Raw genomic sequence first — 15,417 nt, forward strand, 5'->3', positions numbered from 1 at the left:
ATATTCATATTTACGCATAGAACTCATTTCAGGATTGGCTTATCAGAAAATACAGATTGTACTTTCTCATGGCCTTCCTTTCAAATGAATTGTTGGTGTAGCAAACGACAATTATGCTCTCTGCCAAATTAGATTAATACAGATTTTCTTCTTGATTTTTTGCATGTGTGCACACTTAACATATCCATACACCTTTGTACTTCATTCATAGTAAGCACCATTATGTAAAGCATAGGAGAGGAGAAAGAAATACTAGACAGAATAGATTGAATGGATGAGATAACATAAAAAAACATAGCTAAATCTAATTTAGATAAAGTATCATATACTATACTATTCCATACATTTATTTTTCTGCAAACCATTCTTAATTTCATCACAAGTTTACAGCAACTCATATATTGTCTCTGCCTTTGTAACAATCTTATGAATTCCATGCAACTTTAATTTTATTTGCTTCTCCTTCCTCTTAATCTATTTCACTGTTTATATATTTGTTTTGTGATTCTATTCATATTCACTCAAACCATCTTATTATACTTTCGTCATATTAGCTTCTCACTTTAATCTCAAGGATTAATCTCCATTAATCATTCTTCATTTTTAATCCTCTTCTTGTCATAACACACACATTTCTTAAGTACTCCATTTTCATTGGATTTCACTTATTTGTATGTTTTTCTGGCATAACCAATTCTCAGTTCCAGATAGCAAATTGGGCAAAAGCATGTTCTTCCAAGCTTTAGCTTCTTTCAATAAATATTCATTCCTTACACCAGCCTACAATGTTATCCACTGTTTCTACCAGTATTTGTACTTCTTAAATTTCTCCATCTATGCTATCTTTAGTAAATATTCTACTAAGCTACACTAGTTCATCTACATATGTTTTACCTGTTCACTATTTAGAAATTAGTAACAATCATTCTATTTCTCTTGTCAAAAATAGCTTCCTTGTTCAATGATACATTAATTTTCAAATCTATATTCTTCCTTGTAAACTTCATCAGATATCATTCAGGTTCTCATCAACAATATCACATAATCTCTATACAAAATTACATATACACTGATGATTTTTGGGTAAATGAAATGTTTGCAAGAAAACTACAAGCTCAAAGAATACCAAGGACCCCTTGTTTCAACCTGATTTATAAATATTTCCCTCTATTGGCACATATATATTCCCTTCTAATTGCATTTCTTATAATATATTCATCAATGCAGTAAACAAGGAGATATTGCATGTCCCTGTCATGCTGTGTACACTCACTTAAAAAAAGACAGCAAACATAAAATAAATTTACCCATATTCATAAGCATGTCAATAATTTGCTGAAGAGCAGAATTGCTTTACACACCCTGCCTAGAAGAAAGCTGCACTGCATGTCCCCTACTGTTTAAAATCAGAATTCTGCCAAACTCCTAACATTCCAAAGCATTGATTAAAAATTATGTCAAAATTGCTCTCCATTTTCTATGCCTCTTTAACTATTGCTTAGTCTTTTTGAGTATATTGTTTATAACTATATTTTTCCTCTGTGTACTAGACATTTCATCATTGCACCAAATCCTTTTTTATTTCTATTTCCAGAACTCCCATCTATTTTTGTGGTGTTCAATAATTTAATTCTTTTCGGTCTGTTTCATGCAGTTTCCTGAACATCTTGCATCTGTTTTCCATTCTAATGGCTCACCATCTAATAATCATCTATGTCTGTGATGTTCTTTTTTTTTTTAAAAAAAAAAGATTTTTTAAACTTCGATTTATTAATAATCAAAGAATTATTATGACAATACAAGCCACTATTCCTTATTTAGGGGTAGTCTCCTCTGAGACTAAATCTTGGCTCTCTCATCAACAAAAGAGCTAAGTCAAAGTACAATACAAATTTATTGCTTAAATTAATAAATTACAGCTAAGGTCTTTACAGAAGACCAGGAAAATCAACATACTACTGGCCACAGCCAGCGAATTAGAAAGTACGGTATATGTAATAGAGTAATACACTTTAAAATTAAGTGTGCTTTGCTGAAATGTGTACTACTAGGTTACCCTTATTTGTTGAATTATTATACATTCTGTATGTGAGATATTGCTATGAGCCGTTTTAGATTAAATCACAACAAACAAATATCTAGACCAGAGATGGGAGAAAATGGCCCCTTTATGACTTGTGGGCTTCAGCTCTTAGAGCCATGGCTGGCTCAGGGGTTCTTGGAGCTGAAGTCTACAAGTAATAGAAGGGCTGTTGTTCCCAAGCCCTGATCTAGACAGTTGGACTATATAGTTTCTTAGCATCTCCTCATTGACTTCTTGAGGCCATACTTCATCTTGAAATTTATTTTATTGCAGTTTGAGCAACTGGCTTATTTGTGGATGGAAAGACAAAAATCAGGTGGAAATTATAGCCGACATAGAGCTCAGACGGAGAAACATGTTGTTTTGTGTGTCAGTTCTCTTAAAATTGACCTGCTTATGGATTTTCTAAATGAATTCTATGCACATCCTAGACTCCAGGTAAGTCAAGCAGATCAGCATTTATCTCAATTCACCAAGAAATATTTTGCATCTCTTAACATTTTTATTTCACATATGACTGAAATCTTAGCAGTATCATGGGTCACAGACATATCTATAAAAATTATTCTAAAATTTAGAAAAAGGGTATAAAACATCCAGCACTTCTTTTTATTAGACTTGTGTTATTTCTTTAGAGCCAGTTCTGAGACTTTTAAAAATGATTAATGAGATCTGTGTAGTAACCACCAAAGCTGACATTTTCTGTTGTTGAACATAGATTCCTTTTCAGTATGCGTAATGCTTAACATTTTTTTTGCCAAAGGAAGTGATTTAAACTCATCTCTGCATGAGGCTAAGCATTACATGTTGATATCTGGCAGAGCAACTTTGGCATCAATAAAATCATTATTGAAATAAATAGCAGGAACATTTTTCATTTTTCTCTTTAGAAAGATTAAAAAATAAATTATCCTTCAACTATTTTTCTCTCAAGCCTGTTTTTTCCCCAAGGTAAATATTAATAGCAATAGCAATAGACTTATGTACCACTTGTTAGTGCTTTACAACCCTCTCTAAGTGCTTTACAGAGTCAGCCTATTGCCCCCAACAATCTGGGTCCTCATTTTACCGACCTCGGAAGGATGGAAGGCTGAGTCAATCTTGAGCCACCCAGAATAAAAATGCTAATAGGGAATGGAATTAGTCTGTAATACTCCATTCTAACCACTCCACCACTACAGCTTCTATTTTTAAATAGAAAAATATCCAGGAAATATAACTAAAATATATTTTAGTTCTTTTTGATTCTTACAACATGCATTTTTTTATAGGACTACTATGTGGTTATATTGTGTCCCACTGAGATGGATGTTCAGGTTCGAAGAGTGCTTCAGATTCCAATGTGGTCCCAAAGGGTCATTTACTTACAAGGTTCAGCACTGAAGGATCAAGATCTCCTGAGAGCAAAGTAGGTACCAAACTAATGCATAAGGGTATTAAAAGAATATATTGATTACTGATAATTTTACCATAAACCTAATTCACTAAAATATCCTTTTTCACATTTACTGGATATCCCAGTGAACATTTGTCCCATGCTTTTAGATGTAAACTGCCCATGGTCACTGAAAGGGAGATGGAGGGTCCTTAAATTTAATAGATAAACAGATGCTAAACAGATATTTAATTAAAGACATTTCTTTGTGTGCTTCTTACCAGCTGTATGCTTCCTTCCAACTGTTTTGGAAATTTATTTCTGAACAGAATTGATCAGAGCTCATGTAGGTCTATCTCCAACAATCTGATAGTCTGGATTTGCACTTAATTTATAAATATGGAACCTTTTCCTTCGTTTAAAATGTTTCATTGTGAAATAAAAATAAAAAAAAGATAAATTCAATTAAGGAACTGAAGAATGGACACATACATTATTTCTTTAAATCATATACAGGTAGGCAGTTAAAAAAAAATCTGAAGTTCTTTTTCCTTCAGTCATCCTTTTTCTTTTCCCATTCAGCCTCCTATTTTCTTTCGTTAATGGAATCCACTATTTTTCTATATACTTCAACCTTAAACCTCTTCCAAAGCTTCAAGCTATATTTTTGTTAAAAGTTTATGCCTTCTTTGAAACTCCCTGGAACAGACATTCATTAAAGTTTCACTATGTTGTTTTCTTTAATTGAAGCCCATTCTGGGCACCAAGAACTTTTGTTATAAAAAAGGAAAGTCTCAATGTAAGCTAGTCATTCAGCATCTTTTTTTCAGTATGAACTCTGCCTTTCTGTCCATTCCTGACAGTGCCAGATATAAAATATTTGAGTCACTGTGGGACCGTGATATATAGTATGGGGGGACTTGGTTCATAGGTTTCTAATTTTTATTTATTTATTTATTTGTTTACTTATTTTATTTATATCCCACCTTAATTATTTTCATAAAATATTCAAGGCACAAACCTATTTAATATTTTTTATGCTCCTATTTTTTTTATATCAGATTTATGTGCTGCCCATCTCATCTAGAGATTTTCTCTAGATTTTCTCATCTATTTTTCCCACAACAATTTGTGAGGTAGATTGGGCTGAGAGAGCATGACCGGCCCAAAGTCACCCATGTCTAAGTGAGCATTATAATTTCTCCTGCTTTTTAACCTGGTGCCTTAAGTACTAGACCAAATTGCCTCTTTTTCATTTTCATTTCTATTATCCTTGGAGTTACACTTTGATTTTAAAGAATTCTTAAAACGAAGACCATGTGAAAGACTTTTAGATGCAGACGGATTAAGCAATTCCATAATTACATTTCCTTTTAATCTTCAGTCATTTTCAGCTTTAACTACACTATTTGATTTTAAATATACCCTGGCCATTGCTTTAATATTTATTAATGTTTTTTTTAAACTAAAGCATTGAATAATAAAAGTAGGAACTGCTTTGACACCAAAAAACAACATTGCAATAGCTTTTATTTTTACCATATTAAACCATTATTTTATAACTTGTATAGCTTAATTGTCTAATGACTTCCAGGCTTTCCAAGATTGCAAAATCCCTTGTGGTGCAATCTTCTACATTTTACTCTAAAATAATCTTAGCAAAACTTACTTCATTGCAGCTACTTGAGTATATGGGAGTAATACATAATCATTTCCCATAGTTAATTATTATAAAATAGATGTCTGTTTTCCTAGTAAGAGTGAATACTTATTTATTTATTAAACTCCCAATGACACCGATTGTTTTAAAAATATATATTATAAAAAATACAACTCTTCAAAAGAAATAATACAGGTAAGTCCTCAATTTACAATCATTCAGTTAGTAACCATTTGAAGTTTTGACCATGAAAAATGTGACTTGTGACCAGTTTTCACCCTTACAAGCATTGCAACATCCCGATGGTCGCATGATCAAAATTTGGTTGCTTGGCAACTGGCTTGTATTTTTGGCAGGTGCACTGTCCTAGGGTCATGTGATCATCGTTGGTGACCTTCCCAGCCGCCTTCCAAAAAAGCAAAGTCAATGGGGGAAGCCAGATTCATTTAACAGCTACATGATTCCCTTAACAACTTTAGTAATTCACTTAACAACTGTGGCAAAAAGGTCATAACATGGAGCAAAACTCATTTAACAACCGTCTTGCTTAGTAATGGAAACTTGGGGCTGAATTGTGGTTGTAAGCTGAGGACCACCTATATTGTATGCCATTTAATGAATAAATCATTATATAAGACATAAAACTTCAAAACATTTCCAGTTTTAAATGTAAATTATTATTTCAATCACTAATAGCCAATTCTTTGCTGAAAAGAATTGTGTGGTTTTCTCTGGGTTAGATAGTAAACATGAATTTTATAAAGCTGTCATTCAAGCAAGTACCCGCAGCATTATTTAGCCTCTAGTAAATTCAAAGGAAAGCAACTATTAAAATGTATATTTCTCATTACAGATTATGTAATTGAATGTACCTTTATCATTTTAAAACACTATAGGAAGCAGTTTAATAGACCATTTTGAAGGAATAATAGCCTAAATGTAGGAATTCAATAGACCATATTGTAAGAAATGCAGTAGAAGTTGCTAAGCAGCAGTGAGCTTCTCTTTTTATAATGAGCATCTTATAATCACATTCCCTAATAACCCTTCTAGTAAATGAAGTGTTGAGTATATTTTGGCTATATTAACCAACAATATAAAACACTGAACTTTTTTTGTTCCTCGGTATGTCAATTTGTATACTCTTCTCTAACCCCTGTGAAAAACAAGGTATATAAAGGACTCACATTCATCTTTTGTTAAAAGAACACCACGATCATTTTGAATCACATATTTCCTTTTCGTAAAGTAATGGAGGTAATTTCATGTTTCATAATTCCATAGAAAAAAGCAATAAAAAGGCAGAGATCAGCTTCAGGTGCAGCATAACTGAGCTGGGGGAAATGCTGTTAATTTTGCTTTATGTTGTAATGAGGGGGATAACTGGTGGATGAAACAAGGTAGGATAACCCGTCAGTCTGCAAGATTTGCAAAATTGCCTGTCCCTGAGGGTATTTGCCCGTGGTATGTTCCAGCTCCCCTGTATTAAATAGTCTTATCTAGTTTTTTTAAAAAAGACTTGGCTCTTCCTTGCTGGGCTAGCATTTGGGTTTAACCCAGCGCATCTGTAGTTTGATATAGGATTATTATAGCTCCTTGGCGAGAATGTGATATTTTTCTAAAAAAAAAAAAAAATGGGGATTTTTTTTAAAAAAACATAGTTTTTGGTTGTTAGCTATCCAGGATTACCTTGTATAAGATGGTCATATAAATCTTAGCTCAAAGCTAGCTAGTCTGGATCCACCTTTTTACAAGTTGGTAAGTAACTAATTTACTGTAGTGCCATGGAAACCACCTCTAAAAGCTTTTAGAAATGAGACTGACATATGGAAGCTTATCAGAAGTTAAATTGAGGGTTTATATTCACAGCATTTCCGTTGTCTATTAAAGAAGTTACCTTGTCAAAGAAGGAAATAAGGTCTGTCTTCTACTACATTTTTTTTATGAAACCATACTGACGTTTAGCAATCATAACATTGTCTTCAAGATGGTTATAAATGACCTGCTTTATTATCTTTATTATCTGCTCTAACATATTTCCAGGTATTGAGGGCTAGGGCCATTGGTCTATAATTCCTGAGATTTTCTCTTGAAGATACTTTTCTTCAAAAAAAAAAAAAAAAAAAAAAAAAACCTCCCCTGGCATGTTTTCAGTTTTCCAGAACTACTCAAAGATGATTATTCTCCAAATGGAGAATTCTTAACAGATGATCGTAAGAAAAGAGAAAACCACAACTTCTACTTTGCTTCTGTTTTTACATTCAAAGGATATAAAATCTTGAGTAGCATACACTGGGTTTAAATATAGTAAAGGAAGGTACAATTCAATAAGGATATGATACTGTAAAGGATCTTTTAGCTAAATCCCTTGGTCCTTCTGAAAAATACCCTAAAATATTAAAGAAATGAGGCAGAAATGACTATTATGAAAACATACTTTAAGACCAGGAAACAGAAGGTGTGAGAAAGAAGCTAAGACTGACTTGTCGCTAATTCATTGGAGTATAAGAGGGTGGGAGGGGAAAATTAAGACTTTCAAGATTCTGTTCAAATTGATCAATATCAATAAAATATAGCCTTTGCATCTGTTTCTTTACCTGGCCTACCTTAAGGGCTGACAACATCACCTAAATTTTCTTCCTCATGATATCATTTGAAATTATACTATTCTTAATTTCATCTTACTTAAGAAGTCCCAGCTGGTTGCCGCAACATCTTTGGCTTAAAGGATTTCTCCCATGACATTTTCCTTATTATTTATTTTAATTTATTCAAATTGTTTTTATTAGCCATGATTTGTTTTTTTTTTACTAGATCTTTTGTTAAAACATGAAATCTAACAGCATGATTACTTGTACCCAAAGTTCTTTCAAATTTAATATCTTCAGTCAGCTCCTCTATTAGTAAGGACCAAATCCAAGGTAGCAGATACTCTACATTTATTTAAGTCCTTTGAAGGAGTAAATTACCACCAATACAGTCAAATATTCTGACTTGTTTCTAGCAGAATAAGTCTCTCAATAAATGCCTGGATAATTGAAGTATCATTTCATAGCTGTTTCTTGGTTTTTTGAGGATTCAGTTATCTGTTTAATAAATCTTTTTCTACTTCTGATTATTTTGGTGGTCTGCAGTAAATTCTGATTAAGAAGTTCTTCTGTTATATCACCCTTTTATCTTAACTCATTTCACATCAGGTCAGTGGACTTCTGTTCATAGAGATTAATATATAAATCTATGACAGCTTTTCTTTTGTGTTGCCCTTTACTTTGAAAATAGCTGTACCCATCAAGAATGTATTCCACTGCTGGAACTCATCCTACTATGTTTTTATAATCCCTATTATGTTATACTTGTCTTGATGCCACGATTCATCTGATTTTGCCTCTTACCCATTTTGTGTGCAGTATATAGCAACATTTAAGATAATGGGTCAGACTTCCTGTGTTCAGTCCCCCTTTTCTTTTATGCCTTTATTTCATTTATTTCTTAATTAAGCTAGTAATTTCCAGAACATTTTGTCCTGGTCCATTATTTAATCCATTACTTGCCAATTCATTACTTGCCAATTCACTATTTGTATTACAACTACTACCTCCTTGTATTGTAGTTTAAATAAATAAAAAGCATCTGGATTTCTGTAATGGATCTAAATATAGTTCTGACTAAAGAACTATAGCTGGTACAGAACACAGCAAGGAGGCTGTATTTTCTATAATTCGTCATCAAAATCACCAGAATGGCTTCCAGACAGCTCATGTACCAAGTTCAAGGGATGATAAATAATTTGGATTAAGCATCTGTAAATCAGTTTAAATCTGGTTCATGTCCGGGCTGCTAAGGTGTGATATATAACTTGCCATGAAGAAGAAAGGAAGGAAGGAAGGAAGGAAGGAAGGAAGGAAGGAAGGAAGGAAGGAAGGAAGGAAGGAAGGAAGGAAGGAAGGAAGGAAATGAATTTTTTTCAAATCAACAATTCCAACAAATCAGTTCTGTTCAATAAAACAAGCATTGTATACCATCACTTTTTAAAAAAGTGAATTTTAAAGACTGAATATTTTACGTGCCATTGCATATGTATACAAATCTTGCCTTCATCTTTCAAAATCTGGAATGTTATACACACATTACAAACTTAGTTGATAGAATCCACATTGTGACATGCAGAATAGGTGAGTTTAAAATTGATATGTTTTCTTCTGGTTGGCAAAAATACAGTTGCAGAAAATGGACAAAATATTGCTTCCTTTTTTTGGATGATGCACAGCATATCACCTGATTTGGTCTAATATAGGGATTGCACTCTGATCTTGACTGAGAAAAAACAGCTGTATAATTTATGTATATATTTTATCCCTTGTTTTAATATTATATTTATGAGATGCATTTTAACAGAAGTATATACTTTATTTAATATGATTTACTTTCTCCTGAAACAGTGAAAAAATATTTTAATTAGGCTTAAAATTTACATTTAAAGCAAGTTACTTATTTAAAGTATCTTTAGAAGTTTCCTGGGCATTTTAAAACTGTTTCCTAAATTTTTTCCTAAATTTTCTAATTTTTAGAATGGATAATGCGGAGGCCTGTTTTATTTTAAGCAGCCGTTTTGAAGTGGACAGAACTGCAGCGGTAGGTTCCAAACATATCTATATATGCTTTTACAAATTTGTTTTATATATGTCTTTTTATGTTTTTACGGTTAAGTTAATTGCTCAGAAATGAAAGAGCTCTGTGGTTACTATGAGTCAACATTGATTAGACAGAACATAATTAATCAATGTAATATGGAGTTTTTTGAGCTGGATAAAAATACAGATATGTTTATATATGTGTTGAGTCTTCTTTATATATGAAGACATATATTATTAAAATGTATTTTAAGTCCTCTTAATATGTGATAAATGAACCTATTTTAGTATCATGACTTCATATAGTCAATTTTACAATAAAATGATTAGAATAGTAATTGCTCCCTTATAAGCTGACTATTTTTAAAACTAGACTTCCGACTTTAATACTCTCACATTGTGAAACAATTCCATCAAAGACAGTAGAATAGCTAAATCATTCAAGGAAAATCCAAGTAGTAGTCATTACTTATCCTTACTCTAAGTCAGTTATTTTTTTCTTCCTCATTTTTTTTTAATTTTCAGGAAATGTTTTACATATTGTTTTATTTATTGAGCTGCATATTGCAGAAAAAAATCATGTAGTTTGCTTTAAAATATATGGAGTGTTTTAATATATTATATGTAGTGTGTGTGTTTTATATCATTTTACTTAATTATTTAATCATTTGAATTTTATTATAAACTAGCTGGAGATTTTAAAAAAGAAATGGAGTACAAATGTTTTAAATGAACAAGAAGATTCAACTGGCATAATTTAAGATAGAGTCACCTTATACGGATTAGATTTTTTTTTTATTGAAAATTTTTAAAATTTTACAAAAAAAATTTTTCCCTTCCCCAGACCCTCCCAACTCACCCCAGCCCTCCCCCAACCTTCCTAGAGCTGAATACAGGCTTAATTAAAATTTAAAAGAAAAAGTTTTAAACACAAATAAATCATATACAAATTTGATTACAATAATTAAACAAATTATAAAATACTTTAACACCCATATTTAGAAAACAAAAAGAGAAAAAGAAAAGAAACAAGAAAAAGGAGAAAAAAAAGAAAAAAAACAATCTTAAACTTTAAATATAAATTATTCAAAAACTAAATAATATTTTTATATCATATTTATATTGTATAAAATTTATCCATCTTTTCCATACCAAGAGGTACTTCTCTTGCGATTGATCTTTCAAGAAAGCCGAAATCTTTGCCATTTCCTCTAGGTAGGAAACTTTAAGAAACCATTCTTGCAAAGTAGGCAAAGATTCCTTCTTCCAACATTGTCCTACTAACAACCTAGCCACTGTAATTAAATTTAACATTAATATAGTTTCTCTACTGTCACAATCAAAAACAATACCCAGCAAAAACAATTGTGGAGTAAATTTTATCCTTCTTTTAAAAATTCTTTGAGTATTCCACCATATCTTAATCCAAAAAGCTTTTATATTTTTACATGACCACCAAATATGATAATAAGTAGCATCCAAGCAACCACATCTCCAACATTTAGGCTGCAAGTTTAGATACATACGAGACATTTTTTGTGGATCAAGGTGCCATCTATAAAACATTTTATAAAAGTTTTCCCGTAGGTTTTGGGCTTGTGTGAATTTAACATTCCTCACCCAAATAGTCTCCCAAGTATCTAATGGAACCGATTCATCAAAGTTTTGTGCCCATTTAAACCATACAATCTTTAACTAGTTCTGCTTCTGAATCCAATTGCACTAACACCCCATAAATTCTTTTAATATGGGTTCGTCTTTGATCTTTTATTTGTTTTAACAAATTCTCATCCTCTCTGAGCAAACCCACATTGCAATCTATCTTCCACCTTTCCAATAGTTGTCTGTACTGAAACCATGAATAAATAATATTTTCTTGTATTAAGTCTTCCATAGATTTTAGTTGCCAATTTTTGCCATCCCATCTAAGTAATTGTGTATAAGAAATACTATCCATCTTAACTCCTCTCCTTATCCCTTCTATCGCATGCCATGGGATAGCCCATAATGGAATTCTAGAATCACTTCTATAATATTTTTTCCAAACCCAAAGTAAAAAAATTCTTAAAATGTGAGACTTAAAAACCCTATACGGATTAGATTTTAACATATATTCTGATCTGCATGACAACACAGCCTAGTATTTCCTGTAGTATGAATAAATATTAATAGCAATAGTTCCATAGATTTTAGTTGCCAATTTTTGCCATCCCATCTAAGTAATTGTGTATAAGAAATACTATCCATCTTAACTCCTCTCCTTATCCTTTCTATCGCATGCCATGGGATAGCCCATAATGGAATTCTAGAATCACTTCTATAATATTTTTTCCAAACCCAAAGTAAAAAAATTCTTAAAATGTGAGACTTAAAAACCCTATACGGATTAGATTTTAACATATATTCTGATCTGCATGACAACACAGCCTAGTATTTCCTGTAGTATGAATAAATATTAATAGCAATACTTAGGGATTTTCTTAAGCTTGTCCTATCATTATTCTAAGTGAGAAATTGATAAATTGATAAATTTCCAGAGGATCCTAGATTTCTTTAGCCCATAGTTTGTTCAAGCTATAGTTACAGTATGTTTTTGAAAGCCATATTCCATTTCAACCTGATCTTGTAAAGTTTACTCTACTCAAAACATTTCTGTGGTCCAAAATCAAACTGTGGAAGTGACAGCCTTAATGCCAATTTCATTAGTATTTGCATTAGTATTAGTGATGTTCTGTTTGCTTACCTCATTTCACATTCTGCTGGTTAGCATAGGTTTTCAGATTCATCTATCTAGGTTTCTGGCAACATGGTTGCTTGGTAAGAAATGTTTACTCTTGTAATTCCTTGCATATTCCAAATCATGTCTAATGTTCAGAATGTGGGAGGAATGAATGACTGATCTTTATTTGCTTATCCTGGTATGTAGTGTTGACAACCTTAACCACATTACACATGCAGTAAAAGAACACAAGACATTTAAAAAGATCTTGTCATTCTTTCCAGTAAGATTGAGGCCATCTTATTGAAATTGCAAACAATGTTTAATTTGTTGGGCATTATAGCTACCACATTCCTTTGTTATAATCTAAGTGCTGTTTTGCTGTTTCATGGGCAGTCTTTAGGAAACCGTCTGGACTTTCTGATTAGAATCAGATTGAGAAAAGAACTGAGATGGTTTTCACAATTCTACTTGACTTGAATTTCATAAATTACTGAATGACATGTAGGAGTTCCAGGCCTATGTTCTTGTCCATTGTTTCCTCTATAACATATGTATGATTTTTGTACCAGTGATAATTGCTGTAGGAATTGGGTAATTTTACATAGGAAGGAAGATTAACTTATGCTACATTTGTCATAAGTAAGACTACAAAACCAGATTTTGCTGTATCACTTGAGCCAAATATCATTTTTGCATCTTTTTTTCTCCCCTATAACCAGTGCCTATGGGGAAGGGCCTTGTCGTGGCGGCACTGCTTATACTAACGCTTCCCCCTTTTTATGGTATTATATTATATTTATTTATTTATTTATAAAATTTATATAGTCACCCATATCACCTGAGTCAACTCTATGTGGTGCACAACAGTGTTTCAAAATATGTCACTTCTGCACTTCAGTCCGGAAAACGGAACTTCATCTGAATTGCTGGCAATAAATTATGTCTTTGTCCCCTAGCTTTCTTTTGATTCTTCTGAGTCTCACTTGATTGCACACAGAAAAAATAAACCAAAAGGAAAAGTTGTGGTTGCATAAAACTCCAAGCTGATTGAAAAGTATTTATTTCCCCTATTTGGAAAGAAATAACAATATTAGTGGTGAAATGACACCATAGGGATGTCATAGCATTGATAACTGAGACAAAGCATAAGGCTCACAGTAGATTTTTCATCATATTATTATGATGTGCTTCCTAATCTACCAAAGCCCTGTATATATAATCTTTTATCAACTGCACTGTTGTTTTACTGTTGCTTTTGGCTCTTTTTCCATTTGATTGCTTTTGGTTTTATATCTATCATCTTTTGCTTTTATTGCTTTATCATAATCTATCCTGACAGTTTTATTGAAGGGGAGCATGAACATTCATGTTTTAAATAACTCATTTAGTTCTCCACAAATTCTTTGTTTATCCTTCATCAAGAGGCTAGATGTTAGAATTTAGGCTATATGAAAACATTAACAGTGATGGTGGCAATAATGATGTTGCTGATTTATATGGAATAACATGATAAACAGGATAATGCTGTATTTATATAATATGCATTCTGCTGATCAGAAAAAACTGAGAGAACTTTGTAGAGATTTTGCAGATACATATGACTATGATTTCAAAGAGAATGCTTGTATTTCTAGTCTATTTCCAAATTATGTATAGTGAAAATTATTAGCATATAATAAAAAGTAAATCAAATAATTTGAAAACAGGTAACTATTAATCTTTTAGAGAAAGAGGAGATTTGTGAAATCTTAAACACTAATTTTATTATTGCACACCTCCCCTCCCCAAAGCAACATCAGTAATAATTCATTAACTTGACTGAAATAAGGCCATCTTCTTTGTAACATTTTAAAAATTCTTTTCAAAATGGAATTATTCAAAATGCATCAAGAGCATAAATAAAACATATAGAATATAGACAACAAAAACATACAGAATGGTCTTCTATTTTGCTGAGCAGCAGTAGTTTAGTATTATAAATCTTAACAGGTTTCTGGGAAATCTTTAGAAAACTCTGTTTCTTATTCCTGAAGACAGTTTATTAATATCACTAAGCGCCCTGATAAATCAGAAAATAATTTATCCATTCAATGAATTTAACCCATTCCACCATATTTATATACTTCAGCACATTGTATTTGTCTGTCTGTCTATCTATCTATCTATCTATCTATCTATCTATCTATCTATCTATCTATCTATCTATTAAAAAGAAATACTTGCTTAATTGGAATCACTGCAAAATTCTTGAGGAAATATGGAAGACTGTGAATTGAGTAGACCTTATGTTTAAAGATCATTTCAGCTATGTAGTTATTTTACTCCCAGGATTTTATTTACAATATAATTTCCTTGCTACGACTGATATTAACAAATTAATAAAAAACACAGAGAATTGAAAATTAGCTAAACAGGAATATTAGATATTACCCAATCAAGATTGTTTCATAAAAGTAAATGTGTGGTTTTATATCATTTGATATTACTTTAAATTTAATAATTATGCATTTCCTGTAATGCATGAGGTTTTTAAAGAAATTTATACAAACTAAAAACAAATAAGAGGAATAGAGAATTTTGTTGCTTATGCCTTTCCTTTGCATTTTTAATGTATTATGATGATACAGTTGTGGGGATAGCTGTTTTCTAGCCAATCTTATTGTTGGTCCATGTAGACTATTGCAAATCTGCAAGATTTTTTTTTTTTTCAGGAGAAATACTCACTGGCTATTACTCTAGTAAAAATCTGTGTGACTATAAGTGTAATACTTTTTTTTTTCTTGAACATTCAGAAATTAGCTCAGCTCCATATTGTCAGGAGTGAACCACAAATTTCTCCATACAAGTTGCTTGGAAAGAATTCCCTCTTCAATCAATTAGAATAAAATGGATGTTAATGTCTACTTTTACAGGAGTCTGTCCATATAAGCTGTGATTAAGGAGAGA

The 15,417-nt window shown here is 31.8% G+C and overlaps 1 protein-coding gene across 2 annotated transcripts in view; it reads left to right on the plus strand.

The window, feature by feature from the left end:
- KCNT2 (potassium sodium-activated channel subfamily T member 2) overlaps positions 1-15,417 on the plus strand; it is a 210,559-nt gene that overhangs the window by 114,047 nt on the left and 81,095 nt on the right. For both annotated transcript variants that reach the window (XM_039328195.1, XM_039328196.1), the window contains exons 11-13: positions 2,357-2,521; positions 3,355-3,491; positions 9,687-9,750. In XM_039328195.1, coding sequence (XP_039184129.1) covers positions 2,357-2,521; positions 3,355-3,491; positions 9,687-9,750 — 366 coding nt within the window. The remainder of the gene's footprint in view (positions 1-2,356; positions 2,522-3,354; positions 3,492-9,686; positions 9,751-15,417) is intronic.

The sequence above is a fragment of the Crotalus tigris genome, unplaced genomic scaffold (assembly GCF_016545835.1).
Source record: "Crotalus tigris isolate CLP2741 ecotype Arizona unplaced genomic scaffold, ASM1654583v1 scf7180000024372.1857965, whole genome shotgun sequence".
NCBI lineage: Eukaryota > Metazoa > Chordata > Lepidosauria > Squamata > Viperidae > Crotalus > Crotalus tigris.